The following is a 15,531-nucleotide window of genomic DNA, read 5'->3' as shown; positions in this document are numbered from 1 at the left end:
TTTGTGTTAGGTTTAAAAACGAAAAGAAAAGTGGCAAAAAGAGGAGAATCTGTTTTAAAACATTTGATACAGGGAATCATGACACGGCTCTAACAAGTAGGCCTATGATATTTGGTCATGACGAATATCCTATGCGGTGATCACAGTACGAGTTTATGCTACATTTTCTTTGGTGATAGGGCTTTGTAATGATTAACGAAAGACGGGCATGCACCGTCTGAAGAGGTACCACCCACTCATCAGTCGTTCTACCATTAAACAGCAACACTTAGTATTGTTATATTTTGCTTTGAAGATCAAATAAGCCAATGTAACTATAGGCTCAAGGGATACATCATACAACATCTCAGCTCCTTAGGTTGGTGTATTGGTGTGATGTTAGAAATAGTTATTATTTCTACACTACTACAACATACCACCAGGTGGCACATCCACCAAACCATTACATAAAAAAAACACAATTCTGAACAAGTTGTAACTTCTTATTGTCGGATTGGAGGATAGTAGAGAGTCAAAATAGTAGCCTACGTATAAATGTTAAATATATCGGAAACATTAGGTCGTGACAGTGTAATAAAATTAATAACAAAGGAACAAAGATAAACGTACCTATTTCAAAAACATGTTTACCTGAACATTAAGGGTTCTCGGGTCAAGAATAATATTTTTATTTGATTAGGAAATCGATTTCAATCTATAAGCTGATGAAAACAAAATATTTTCGAATCCATTAGTGAACTTTGTTAGAAGACTAAAAATAACTTTTTTTTATCACAGATTAATCTAACAAGCTACGAGGTGATCCATCAGAGATAACTAATTTGTTAAAAACCCCACCAAAAGTATATTTTGATATGTCTATATTGTTTAAAACAAAGTCACTTCCCGTCGTATTTGATTAGATTTTTAAACAGACTGGTGTTGGTGCGGTTTTCATTATTTTTTTAATTGATTTAAGTCGAATGTATATCTGTGTAATACTATATGGCATACACTAGATAACAGCTGAAAATTTCAACTTCCCTAGTCGGATAAAAACAAGTATTTTTTTGTGTTTGTTTTTCACTCTTTCAGTTACATCCTTATTGTATCCATATGAACGTACGGTTTGCGCTGTATAGAATCGTTAATATGATTAGTTTGTCATCGCTGATAGCCTCAGACCAATTATTTGAGGCAAAATGAGAATGAGAATAAATTTTAACAGGATGACGGAAATCACCGGTACCTGGTTACGTTTGGTGCTCGAGCGATACGCTCAGAAGTGAAGCGAAGCAGTGATCTGAAAGACGTTCAGAAGTGAAGTGGATTGAACAAAATGATACGGATTAAGTTAATCATATTTACATTAATATGAGTAACATCTAGCCTCGTACAAATACAATTACTTATGTCAACGATGATACGATCCGTTTTATATGAAATAACAAAAGTTATGAGGTTGTGACGAAAGCTGTTTCGTTTGTTCAGCGTCGCTAACAACTCGCTATTTGTCAATTATTCATAATGCAAACTTTGTTAAGATCTTCATTAAAATAGGACTGACGTATTGTAACTAGGGATGTGAATCTTAATTTTGATTTTGACTTAAAATTTCAAGACAAGTATCGGATAGTTTATGTGCTAAATTTTTATTTATAATTCATCTCGTGCTAGAGGGAGGATATCTTTAGAAAACCTGCACGAGAATGAGATCTGCCACATGTAGCTACCAACTCGCTAAAGTACCTCCAAATGTTTACCACTAAAGGGCCTTCGATAATTAAGTTACAAAACTTAAAAATAGGGCTTTTTAATGATCGTTCCTCTTAGTCCTTGACAAAACATGTCGAGATACTCATATCACTGTATTATACTTGTATTTAATTTAAAATGTTTTATTTATTTATAAAATATTTTTTCTTTCGCAGGTCTGCCTACGACACCCAGAAATTATCCAAAGTTGCCATTAAGAAAATATCGCCCTTCGAACATCAGACATACTGCCAGAGAACGCTAAGGGAAATAAAAATTCTTACTCGATTTAAACATGAGAATGTAAGTATTAATCATTATTTACCACAGAATAATTTTAAACGTGATACTTTCGAAATTAATTATTTTCCTATTTAAAGTATTGAAAACAATAATAATTCTTTACTAGACACACTCTTAAACGTCAAACATCGTCCATGTTGAAATCTGACGACGCAATTGAAAATCATTTAACTAAGAATTGACTAGAATTAATATCGAAATATACTGATTATACGATTTTTGTGGATATGTTATGAACTAGATTAAAAATTATTATTTTGTAAAGATACATAATTGTGGATATGTTTAGATTGGGTCGGTTTGGAAAATTAATTATATAGATTTTAGAACTTTATTATGTTCACGTTATTGACAACTTAAAAGGGTATATAATATACATACCGTTTTTATTTTATTTTTAAGGACCATGACCAGTTTTCCAACAATAAAATCTTCTTTTAAAATTAGTTACCCATATTTAAGTGTAACATACATATGTAACACAAATATACGATCTCTTATAAATCTGACTGCTTATTTTATATATAATGTAATATACCTAAATAGCGAAAGATTGCCGGTAACATTATTCTTTATATAAAATTATTATCTTCTATATTACAACGAATAGCGTGAATGTAAATATTGTAACTCGGCTATGTATTTTCAGGCCGTAAATACTACGTGTATACAAGATAAAAAAAAACGTCTCCGTTAAGGGTTGTCAGAAATTCATCTAGTGTACCCCGGGGTATTAATTTGCTCCTTTTATTATATTCGTTTTGAATTGCTACGACGATTTTATTTTCAATTTATAGTAGGTATGTCGCTAATTAAAAACAAACATTCCAAATACCCTGGGAGTTGAGATATTAATGTTTGAGTTTCATGCGTGTTTTGTTGAAATTATACCTCAAAAAATGAAGAGTTTTATGATATTTCAAGGATTACGTTTCTTGATATAAGATTGAAATAATATTGTATTTATACTATGGTTGAGATTTTATATTCATGACAAATTTAATATTAATGACAAGTGATTAGAAAGCTGCTTTGGACGATTAAACAAAGATGTTGTGAATGTTTTTTCTATGATTGAATAATAAATCAATAACAGTCTGTGAGTGCCCAAAAGTGGATCATTTCTGGGCAACTTATGAAGCAAAAGATCTTTAGTTTATTTGTCTATATTGCTCCACCAGGGAATAAGATATAGAGAGTGCATCAGTGAGTGCAAACACATATCCTCGTGTGCTACGTAGTATTCATTTCCTGTATGAGCCGGTCAGGAAGTCGTAATCTCCCTTTTTTTTCCTCCCTGAAAAAACGCATTACGCGCTTCAACCACGCGATGGAAAGTGTGGGGGGGGGGTGTGACTCCCCAGAGCCCTGTACGTCGAGTGCGCCCAATTACGCCGGTTTTACCCACTAAAAAACCAGCGGTACCCTCTCCGTCTTTCGATGGACGCCACGGGATCGCTTACGCATGCTACCGTGACGCCCTGCCGGTCGGCCCACCTATGCGGGCCTCTAACACCTAGGGGTGATTCCCGGGGTACTGGGACCCCCTTAGTCCCTGCGGCGCCTATTGAGGCGGTGGGAGAAGGTGCGCGTAGCGCCTTTTCCTCCTCCCCCGTCGTCTTCTGCGGAGCGAGTCAGCGGCGGCACTCTCTTCCCGCTCCCGCTCCACGGTTTCCTTCTGTGACATGACACTTTCGCAGAAGGAGCGCATCTCTGACCAGCACATCTCTCTACTGAGCATGGCATTGATGAAAGTCGTAATCTCCCTAGTAGATGCTCTTTTCACACATATTTCTACGAAAATAGTGTTCCTATATATTGCCAGTGTCAAAGAAGCTTAAAATATTTCTTTGTTTCAGATTATTGATATAAGAGACATTTTAAGAGCAGAAACTATCGACCAAATGAAGGATGTCTACATCGTTCAATGTTTAATGGAGACGGACCTTTATAAATTATTAAAAACACAGGTAAGTTATTTATTATAAGCTGAAAAGCAGATTATAGTATTGAGATAGTTTTTTTTTAATTGTAACTTGTCTTTTTTGCCTAAATCTTATCAGAAAAAGTTTAACGCAATCGGCTTAAATTTTCCTGCTATTAATTTATTATTCGATTTTTAAATTTCTATTGTACCTTATTACTGGTTTATTTTATGGAAGAAAACAGTCAGTAATAAATTCTATTCGTTCGTGACCTTGCTTCCTGAACACGTTGCACGTACCCTTTTCGTCTTCTATTATTCATGATTCTGGAAAATTATGTGTTTTTTTTTTCACTTTAGTCGGATAGAACTTTATAAGACGAATACGTATGACTTTTAAAAGTATGAAGTTTTTATGACTTTTGGCGTATTATTTATAATTTCGCGCGAAAAGTGCGCTGGGATAAGATCGATCGAAAAATAAACGTATGCAACAATAAGGATAACCGTCGATGTATTATTTTTATCTTAGAGTAAGATTTATTATTATAAATAAAATTTGTTACAGAAATTAAGTAATGATCACATCTGCTACTTCCTGTACCAAATCCTCCGAGGCCTCAAGTATATCCACTCAGCGAACGTGCTGCACCGAGACCTGAAGCCTAGCAACCTCTTGCTGAACACCACTTGTGATTTAAAGGTAACAGTTTCATCCTTAATAGTTTGCTAAAGTTTCTTATTTAAATCGAGGCCGTATTTTTTATGTTATAGGTTGGCGGATGAGCGTATGGGTTGTGACTGATGGTAAGTGGTCACCTACACCCATAGACACTAAAAGATATATTAAGCATTCCATACCATTGGGAACTAAGATGTTATGTCCCTTGTGCCTATAGTTACACGGGCTCACTCACTCTTCAAACCGGAACACAACAATACTGAGTACGGGGTACCAATCTACCTAGGCCGGCTTGCAAAAAGCCCTATCGGCGCCATCGTTGTACGTTTTACATTTAAGACTACTTCTGGTACGTCTTTGAGAAATCTCAAGAGCCTAAGTCTCTCGTAGCGCAATTATCGTAACACAGAGGATCCATTGAAGTTCACAAACGCCAAATAATAAAGTATCTAATTCTGTGTTTTCATTCATACAAAATCATTTGGGTCTATGAATGAAAAATTCTTTGAAGTTGACATAAATGTGGGCGTACGTCGATTTAAATACGATAATTGACGTATATTTTTTCGATATGTAGGAATCGCAATGGTTTTGCTGTATAACGTGGGCGCTTTATTGGAAACCGACGGCATTATTGGTTATAGACTATTCAATTTTGGGATTCCGTTCCTCCTTCCTTCTTTTTTATATATGATATCACCTAGTAACATACACTTATATTATAAATGCGTAACTATATGTCTAACAGACAGACATAATTACTTACGGTGTTTTATGGCTAAACGACTAAATTGAAAATGATGGAATCTTGTAGAAAACAAGATTGAATCTTAAGACAGGAGACATAGGCGTTTTGTAATTAATGAGCTAAGATGGCCCAGTGATTAGAACGCGTGCATCTTAACCGAAGATTGCGGGTTCAAACCCAGACAAACACCAGTATATATATGTGCTTAATTTGTATTTATAATTCATCTCGTGCTCGGGAAGGAAAAGATCGTGAGGGAACCTACATGTGTCTAATTTCATCGAAATTCTGCCACATGTGCATTCCACCAACCCGCATTGGAACATCGTGGTGGAATATGTTCCAAACCCTGTCCTTAATGGAAGAGAAGACCTTATCCCAGCAGTGGGAAATTTACAGGCTGTTACTTAAACTTTTTTTTTGTAATTAATGCGTGTTGATAGTCATACTTGACGTTGTCTCCTGGGCTTCAGTTGTTAGAAATTGGAAGTTTATCAATGAACATTTTACAATAACATCTGCATTTTTAACTCTGTCGTTTTATAAATTCAATTTGTATAAAGTACATAGGTAAAGCATTGATTTTTGTAAATTAGACTTAAAATTATTGTTTCGAAACACAATTGTGCTGGAAAGTCGACGAGCAGTAATGTAGAGATGAGTTACAGCGTGCGTTTATGTACGTTTATGTCAAATAGCACTGAGATCGTACCATTAGTGAATGAGCTTGGTGGTAAGGGCTTTGTGCAAACCGTCTGGGTAGGTACCACCCACTCATCAGTTATTCTACCGCCAAATAACAGTACTCAGTATTGTTGTGTTCCGGTTTGAAGGGTAAGGGAGCCAGTGTAACTACAGGCACAAGGGACATAACATCTTAGTTCCCAAGGTTGGTGGCACATTGACGATGCAAGGAATAGTTAGTATTTTTTGACAAACTCAAACTCAAATTCCTTTATTCAATAAAGAAGCATCACACTTACTTATTGATTGTCAAATAAACACTACCACCGGTTCGGAAAAAGGAACACCCTGACCTGAGAAGAACCGGCGAAAGAAACTCAGAGGGTCTTTTTTTTGTTATTTTTTTTTGTCAAATTAATAAGACACATAGTAGTATATTATTAGAAATAGCCAGGAGGCGATCGTTTCATTCCCAAGGTGTGCTATCAAACATAAACTCGCTGATTGTATAGTAACCTTTTGCACACAAGCGTTCCTTAACAATATTTTAAAATTTGGCAACACAAGCATTTTGAACGCTTTCTGGGGGATCCTGTTGTAGAAGCGTATACATTGCCCCACAAAAGAGTTACTGACTCTATGCAGTCGTGTAACAGGAGTAACAAGCGTCATTGCCTATGGGTGATGGTGACCACTTACCATCAGGTGGCCCATATATTCGTCCGCCAACCTATAACATAAAAAAAATCGTTTCAAATCGCCATGTACAATGAATTATTACATAGAAAAGATAAAATGTAATTTATTTTAGAAATAAATTTTCATTATGTATATTTAGTGTTGTGACATGTCATTGAAACCGTTTCGTTCATGTTGATTTATGTATTTTACTGCGTTTAGTTGAGCGTAACTCTCTATTTATTTACGAGAGAATAATCTAACGTTTTTTAAATCGCAATTTCGGTATCCGTTCTATGTTTTCTTTCCTCGGGTTTATTGGTACAAGCCTCCTCCGACGAGATGTTATTCTAAGGACGGGGTAGCGAATATATTATATATAGGCCTTCGACCCATGTAAAATGAAACGCTTAGCATTTTATGTAAATTTATGTAAATACGTTTAACGGGTAAAAATTAAAAATATAACTTAACATTTATCAATTTTAACGTTTATAATTGTGTAATATGTGGGTCTCATAACACATATTTTAAAACTAAAAAAAATAACATTTTTTTAGGTTATGTTGTCTTAAATTTTCGAGATTATTACACATTTAAATAAAACTAATTATAACGGATGAATCGCGTATATTAATTATTTTTAAACATCCCGACGTTTCGAGCACTTTGCAGTGTTCGTGGTCACGGGTAGACTCACCGTCTACCCGTCTACCCGTCTACCCGTCTACCCGTATGTCTACCCGTGACCACGAACACTGCAAAGTGCTCGAAACGTCGGGATGTTTAAAAATAATTAATATACGCGATTCATCCGTTATAATTAGTTTTATTTAAATATTTTTAGATTGTTAGTGTATTATGAAAAAGTTTCACTATTCAGATACTAAGTTATTTCCCTTAAATAAAATCATTATAAATAAACTGTTATACGACACTATTAAATTATATTTAACTATTAAATATTCATATATAATTGTAAGGATATAAAAATAAAAATTGAAATTTTCAAGTAGCAAAAAATCAATAGTTTTAATTTTGTCTCAAAAAGTTTCTTCTATAGGCACGTTACTTTATTTGAAAATAGAACACTTTATTTAACAAATAAACGGACTATAAAATAAATTATATTAAATAGAAATTTTTGAATAGAAATAGATTATAAAGATATCAATGAAATGGAATAAAAAAAAACATCCTTATTATATACCGTATGTAAAAACAATAAATAATTGAGTTTATAATTTAAAAAAATACGTTGAATAACTCAGAATTATCATTCATTTAATCCTAATAATAAAGCTTCTACCACAAATATTTTTAATAATGTTTTAACGGTAAGAGGAAGAGGAAAAAAAGTTGAAAGTAAATACTTACTAATAACGTCTTGGAAGTCGGATGAAAAAAATTCAACTAAAAAATCAAACGGCTTCCTACAAGTCCCTAGGGTGCGGCTGTAAATGCTTGCCTTAAGTATCGCCTCCCTACGCTAAATATCAGCGTGCATTAGTACGAGTTTAAGGGATTGCTTTTCAGGTTTCAGGTATAAAAAGTCTGGTGTCCAAACTTGCTTCATACTAAATTTCACCAAATTCGACTCATTAGTTTAACCGCAAACGAGCAACACACAGGCACAAATACCTTCGCATTTATAATCATATTTTTGTGAGGATGGATGTATATATGCATGTATAGATGTATGTTTGTTACTCTTTCGCGAAAAAACTTTAGGATGGATTTGAATGAAATGTTATAGTAATGTAGGTTTAACATCAGAGTAAAACATAGGGTACCATTTATAATGATTTTATGTAATTTGGTTGTAATATAACGATACATATAAAGTACCCGTGCGAAGCCGGAGCGGGTTGCTAGTATTAGTATAGGTATGTGTGACTAAATTATATAATTAGCGAACAAATTCAAATGTTCACAATGTCCTAATGAATTGCTCTTAGCACTAACTTGTTACCATAACGAAAGCGCTAAACGCCTATCCCGCTGTGTTGATAGACCTCGTTAGATTTAATATCTTCGCTTCATCTCGTTAGGCAGACTCTTTGTAAACTGACAAACTATTTTAAATGACTTTTTGTGCTAATTATTCCTATTAAAATTTCTCAGCATTTTTAATCTTAATTTTAGGGTTATTAATTTCTTTTTTTAATCCAACCTAATCTGTATGGGTTTTACTATCAGAGACGTAATTTATTTTTAGTTAAATTAATACCTTAGTAAACTTACAGTATTCGAAAGTTTATGGGCTAGGTAGTTACTTACCATCACGCAACCTATTATTTGCACGTCTGCCTTTCTTTATTAAATAAAAAAAGTGCAATAATCGGGCGCCTATGAAGATTTTCTCAGTTCAGAGATCTAAATTAGTCAAGATTTTGAAAGTATGCGTTCCATACAGCGAGGTCCATACATGATTATTTAGTTGTTTGGTTTTAACTCCTTGACACCGCTTAAGTACTTGATATCATTTGCCATGACATGATGCATAGATTGTTGAAATATCTAAACTGAATAATATAAAATAATATATATGACTTTTTAGACTAAATTACATCATTCAGTTTTGATTCGTATTTTCTATAGTGAGTACATATAGCTGATGCGTATTTATATATGTACACATCAATTATCATTTCAACACGGATTCGTATTTTAAATGCGTATAAGTGTAGCTCTTAATATAACACGTCAATAGATTCTTACAACCATCAACGGAAATAAATGTGTGCTGATCAGCTGCGAATGACCTCTCAAGCCATAAAAAAAACGATAGCATCCTAACGCTGGTAGCAAACGATATCGTCTGTAGCACCCTTTTTCTTATGCGTATAAGTGTCTAAACCCATCCAGTTAAATGCGTATCGTTGCTTATAGTTTACTATAAATACTATAACTACGTCAAAAACCAAGTCCTAATAATAAAGAAATTCACGTGATAATATATTTAATTAAATGAAATAAGAGTCAAATAACTTCATTTATTTAATTCGATACTTACTTTAAATGTCATTAGTAATAAGGATTTGATAAATTTTCCTAGTGTTATATAACATGTAATTTATATGATTATAATAGTAACTTGATATTTTTTATAACTCTAATTCTAAGCAAATGCAATGTTACTCTGTTAAGTGACCTCTTTAAATACTATGCGCAAACATAACACCACAACTAATTATGTCACTTATTACGTTAATTTTAAAATTAATATTGATGGAGTTATAATTAATTCTGCGATGGAAATTTGTTAAAAACCATTATATTTTATATTGTTACAAACAAAAAAGAACGTAGTTACGTTCGTCTGTTTGTAACATATATAAAATATAAATAAGTTTGCGTAAAGAACTATAAGTAATCGATTTTGCGAATGTACACAGCGAATCTATTTCCCGAGCGTTTTCCGGTTTCCGACGGAACGTGCGTCGCGTGTAGGATATACTAGAACGTGTAGCGTTTGTGTTTGTAATGGATAATTAATTTCAATTTATACACTGTGACTCTTTAATCAATCATCTTACTTTGTAATGGCGAAACTGACTTTATTCTCTTGTTAGTTTGTCTTTTACGCAATAACGGAGCAACGATTTGACGTGATGTTTGAAGAAATGTAGTTTATGGGTGGGAAAAATATTTTTATACAGAAAAATCTTTGCCGCTTGGTGGGTAGTAATAGTGTTTTATTGAAGTATTGTTTTACACGCAGCTTCGCTTGGGTTTTTTTTCCAGCTAGGTATGAAATAGTAGCATACTTTATTCGTCAGAGTTCAAATTTCCTTTATTAAAAATTTAATATAATTCGATTTAGTATTTTTGCCGTGAACGAGTAACAGTAACAAAGTAAAAGTAAATTGCCTGTAAATTACCCACTGCTGGGCCTAAGGCTTCCTTTTCCATTAAGGAGAGGGTTTGGAACATATTCCACCACGCTGTTCCAATGCGGGTTGGTAGAATGCACATGTGGCAGAATTTTGTTGAATTTAGACACATGCAGGTTTCCTCACGATGTCTTCATTCACCGCCGAGCACGAGATGAATTATAAACACAAATTAAGCACATATATATTTATATATAGTGGTGCTTACCTGGGCTTGAACCCAAAATCATCGGTTAAGATACACGCCTTCTAACCATTGGGCCATCTCAGCTCCCACTGGGCCTTCTTAGACATACAGATATATACAATATTATATGTATATATTCACGTAGCAACGTATTAAGAGCTCGATGTGTTTTTTTGCATAGAGTTATTACGCGAGATATTACTATGCCCTTTCGGTTACGTAACTTTGGCTTTTGATATAAAGGCAAACAAGCTGCAAGTAAAAGCCAAACCAAAGCTGTAAATAAAACGATTACGTTAATATTATTGAATTATTTTTGTTAACCATAATAATGGTTTGTCATTTGTCTGTGCAGATTTGTGACTTTGGTCTCGCAAGAGTGGCGGACCCCGACCACGACCACACGGGATTCCTCACGGAGTACGTCGCAACGCGCTGGTACCGCGCGCCGGAGATCATGCTCAACTCCAAGGTAAATATATGAACACCTTTTAATAGTTTGTAGACAGCCAACTGAAATTAAGTAATAATTATTTTGTTGTCTTCATTCATCATTAGATGACAAGCATAGGATATAATTATGATGATACAGAGTGTACAAGCACAGGTACGGTATTAACATTCATAATATGTAGGTACAATTTTGACGACCTCCGTGGTCGAGTGGTGTGTACGCCGGTTTTCATGGGTACGTCACTCCGAGGTCCCGGGTTCGATTCCCGCTCGAGACGATATAGATTATCATTAGTTTTCTATGTTGTCTTGGGTCTGGGTGTTTGTGGTACCGTCGTTACTCCTGATTTTCCATAACACAAGTGCTTTAGCTACTTACATTGGGATCGGAGTAATGTATGTGATGTTGGCTCATATTTATATTTATATATATTTTATACAGCAACCCATACTTCATGGTTTACATGCATTTCGAAGCACGACATTGACAATACCGGACTGAGCTGATGCAATAGAATGCTACTTAAAATTTCTTGCCATTAAAGACAATTCAACACAGGATTTGAACTTATTATCCTCTTAAGCTGACTAACTAGTCCATGAAGGTGGAACTGAATAATAAATGAGGGTTTTAGATTTTCAGCTGTTCAATTTCCTTTCGTTTGACGTCGCTCTTTGTTAGATTCATTGAAGTTCTCTGTTAGGTAATTTTTATGTTGAATTATTTTGCGTTGTTAGTACCCGTGAACGATCGTCGTGACAATAAAGTCTTTGTACTAAACACGTATATATTATTATATTCCTCGAGTATATAATACCAGTTGTTCCACGCGGTTTCGGTTGCGTTTAAAACGTGGGTAGTAAGGTATAAGCAAAACAGTGCTATATTCTGCCTTTAAGTTCAAGCTTGCTTCATACCAATTTCACCAAATAAGGTTCACTAGTTTGGCCGTAAAAACTAATAGATAGGCTATCAGACTTTCGCATTTTTAATATTAGTATAGAAGTATAGAAACGTTGACAGATTAATTAATATAGCGAAGCAAGCATCGTTATGAAATATAAGAGCTTCAATTGTTTTAATACATTCATCGTGAAAACATTGCGAGGAGACCGGCACGTGTCAGATATAACACGTGTTTTCACCAGTCGGCTGAAGTATGCTCTGAATTTTCTCATAAAGCGAAAAGGGACAATTTGGCTGGGAGTGAAACATTTACGAGCTGTAATTTTTTTTAAAGGCAATATAAGGCTTTTACTTACGTGTAAACACTGTTCTGCATATTGGGGTATTGATTTTAATTTCATTAATAAAAAAAATGATGTTAATAGGTTTAATTTAGTTATATAGTTATGTATCGTATCGCTTCGAATCTTAAACCATAGTTACCCATGGCAAACTTACAATACATGCATACAATGATGTACCTATTACATATCATATTTGGTTATTAAATATGTATGCATATATATGGTTTTTTTATATATATTATAAAATTTTATTCGTCTTTTTAACTTCTTGCTTGAAGTCGGGTATCAAAGTTAAAGTTTTTTTAATTAAAAAAGCTATAGGGTAGAAGCATTGTACGCTTCCATTTTCTTTAATAACTTTTCCCATTTGTAACATTATGTTGGCGAAATCGTTAGCGAAGTTCTGAACAAAATTGACGTGTTGAAATTTTCACATTTAAATATTTTCAAACGGTAAGTTATCATTTCAATGTTCTACTATTTGCTGAATAAAGACATTCTATTTAAGTAATGGTTTAGAGTTTTTCCGACACGTTTGTCTACGGATTCGTGCATCTGCCACATTTTTTTTTCTCGCTGGAAAAACGCATTACGCGCTTACCACACGTGATGGAAAATGGGGGGGTGTGTGGAACTCCCCGGTTCCCTGGACGCCGAGCACGCCCAGTTCCACCGGGTTTACCCACTAAATAACCAGCGTTACCCTCTCCGTCTTTCGACGGGTGCCACGGGATCGTTTACGCATGCTACCGTGACGCTCTGACGGTCGGGCCGCATCTGTCACATATGCTCTAAGTTGCGAAAAGTACTGCCGAACACTATAATACAAAAAAAAAATGGTGGGCGGTAGAAAAGTAATTACGTTTGCCAATACCATACTACCTGTAACAATATACAATTGTTTTTCTTGAAGCACTTGTAACATATTCGATCATAATAAATATTTTGTGCAAGATAACGAACTTCTTCATTAATTTGAGCGCCGACGGTATCGCACGGTCGCGCGGATGCATTGTAATTTTTTTTTAAATTGTGCTTCAACTTGTAAAAGAGACTTGCCTGCAAAAAATTCGAGTGGAAAGAGATCTCTCGTCGAGATGACTGCATAATTTTATACGGTTTGAACGGTATAGTTACGCTCATGTCGAGCTAACTCCCTTTAACAATAAACTCTATCGCACAGTAATAAGACTCATTTTTGCGTTTCATGATTAATCGCGAGTCACAATAGATTGAAATCTGCGTTAATTAAAATATGGCGAGCGGGTAAAGTAGTGAAACTATCGCGTATTTGCGGTACAGCGTTTTATATTACGTTTTTTGTTTGTGATCGAAGTTACAAATGATGTATGTATGAAATATATCGTTCAGTGGTTAGTAAACAATTGATTCGTAAAACCTGTGATCTATTCAGTACAATTTCTGATCTTTAAAGTTATTATCGTATTTAGTCTTTTACTTAAGGATGGAAGTATTGAAATAGGCCTGTAATTACCGGGATCGCTTCTGTTTCCAGTCTTAAAAAGTGGTAAAACTTTACTACATTTTAACAAGATAGGAAATGAGACCGTGTCCAAACTCTTGTTAAGAATTACTGCTATATACGAAGCAATATCGTGCATGATGTTATTAATTAATTTTACCGAAATGCCCCATATATCGTTAGTTTTTTCATATTGAGGGTTTTAAATACCTTTATGACATCTATTGCAGAAACTGTTTCAAATGAAATATCAATAACGCATTTAGAAACATTATTATTTAATAACCTAGCTGCATTTGATGCATAATGACATTACATAGTATAAAAACGTCGCTTACCACTGTCTGTATATACATATGTTTAGATCTTTAAAATTACGCAACGGATTTTGGTGCGGTTTTTTTAATGGGGAGAGTAATTCGAGAGGAAGGTTTTTGTATATAATACATGAACAATATAGTTAAGAAACTCTAATAATTTTACACATTCCTAATCCTACAAGATATATCAAAGTAATGTAACGGTTTGTATTGTCGAATTACACAAATCTATGAATTTTGTATATTTTGACGTATAATTACGGCACTATTAATACGTTAAGTTTGCATTCATGTACTTTATAATGGTACCTAAGCAGCTTATAATAAAATCCTTCAGTCTGTCATGCTATGCAAAAGTACACGGTAATGTAGTCATGTAAATTTCAACAAAGAGTCGACTTAGTAGTTTGCAGGTATGGTTAATATTTATCTCAGGTCAACGTAATATGAACTTAAATTAAATTGTAGTCCTGGTGCCGGCTATAATAAAACGTAAAAGGGGAATATTTGAGCAGTAGATTTCATTATGACAATGGAATCTACTTGCTTTATTTTGATCATCCAAAGTAGAGTCAGAGCTGAAATGATGAAACCCTCACCTAGATTTTCCTTTTTAAATTAACATTTATTAGGTAATCTATGCAAATATTATAGTACAACAACAACACTTTCCCCCTGTTGGGTTAAAGCCTCCTCTCCCATTGAGAAGAAGGTTTTGAAGCACATTCCACCACGCTGCTCCAATGCGGGTTTCCTCATGATGTCTTCATTCACCGCAGAGCTCGAGATGAAATATAAACAGAAATTAAGCACATGAATATTCAGTGGTGTTTGTCTGGGTTTGAACCCGCAATCATCGGTTAAGATGCATGTGTTCTAACGACTGGGACATCACGGCTCTTAATATGTTATAATAATGTAATATAAACATATATTTGAATAATGTTACCTCAGTTTGTAGCTCGCAAAATTCATATATTTTTACGCAAATTTAATAAAGGCACATATTCAGATGTTCACGGAAACAACTCTCAAACGTTGGTTACGAAACTCACAGCGTTAATATTTAACAGTTCACTTTAGCGCATTTATATTCACAGACGAAAAGTAAACAAGGGTACCTCGATACCTTTGAACCTCGATACCTTTATGTAACAGCGAAACATCCAGAGTAATTAAGAGCTACAC

The 15,531-nt window shown here is 34.4% G+C and overlaps 1 protein-coding gene across 1 annotated transcript in view; it reads left to right on the top strand.

Annotated features, from left to right (window-relative positions):
• Nucleotides 1–15,531, top strand: part of LOC124533423 (mitogen-activated protein kinase 1) — a 67,402-nt gene that overhangs the window by 33,336 nt on the left and 18,535 nt on the right. The window contains exons 2-5 of the mRNA XM_047108668.1: nt 1,911–2,037; nt 3,897–4,007; nt 4,530–4,664; nt 11,192–11,308. Coding sequence (XP_046964624.1) covers nt 1,911–2,037; nt 3,897–4,007; nt 4,530–4,664; nt 11,192–11,308 — 490 coding nt within the window. The remainder of the gene's footprint in view (nt 1–1,910; nt 2,038–3,896; nt 4,008–4,529; nt 4,665–11,191; nt 11,309–15,531) is intronic.

This window comes from Vanessa cardui, chromosome 11 (genome assembly GCF_905220365.1).
Source record: "Vanessa cardui chromosome 11, ilVanCard2.1, whole genome shotgun sequence".
Lineage (NCBI taxonomy): Eukaryota > Metazoa > Arthropoda > Insecta > Lepidoptera > Nymphalidae > Vanessa > Vanessa cardui.
The sequence above is the reverse complement of the archived record's forward strand: the minus strand, read 5'-3'. Positions and strand labels throughout refer to the sequence as shown.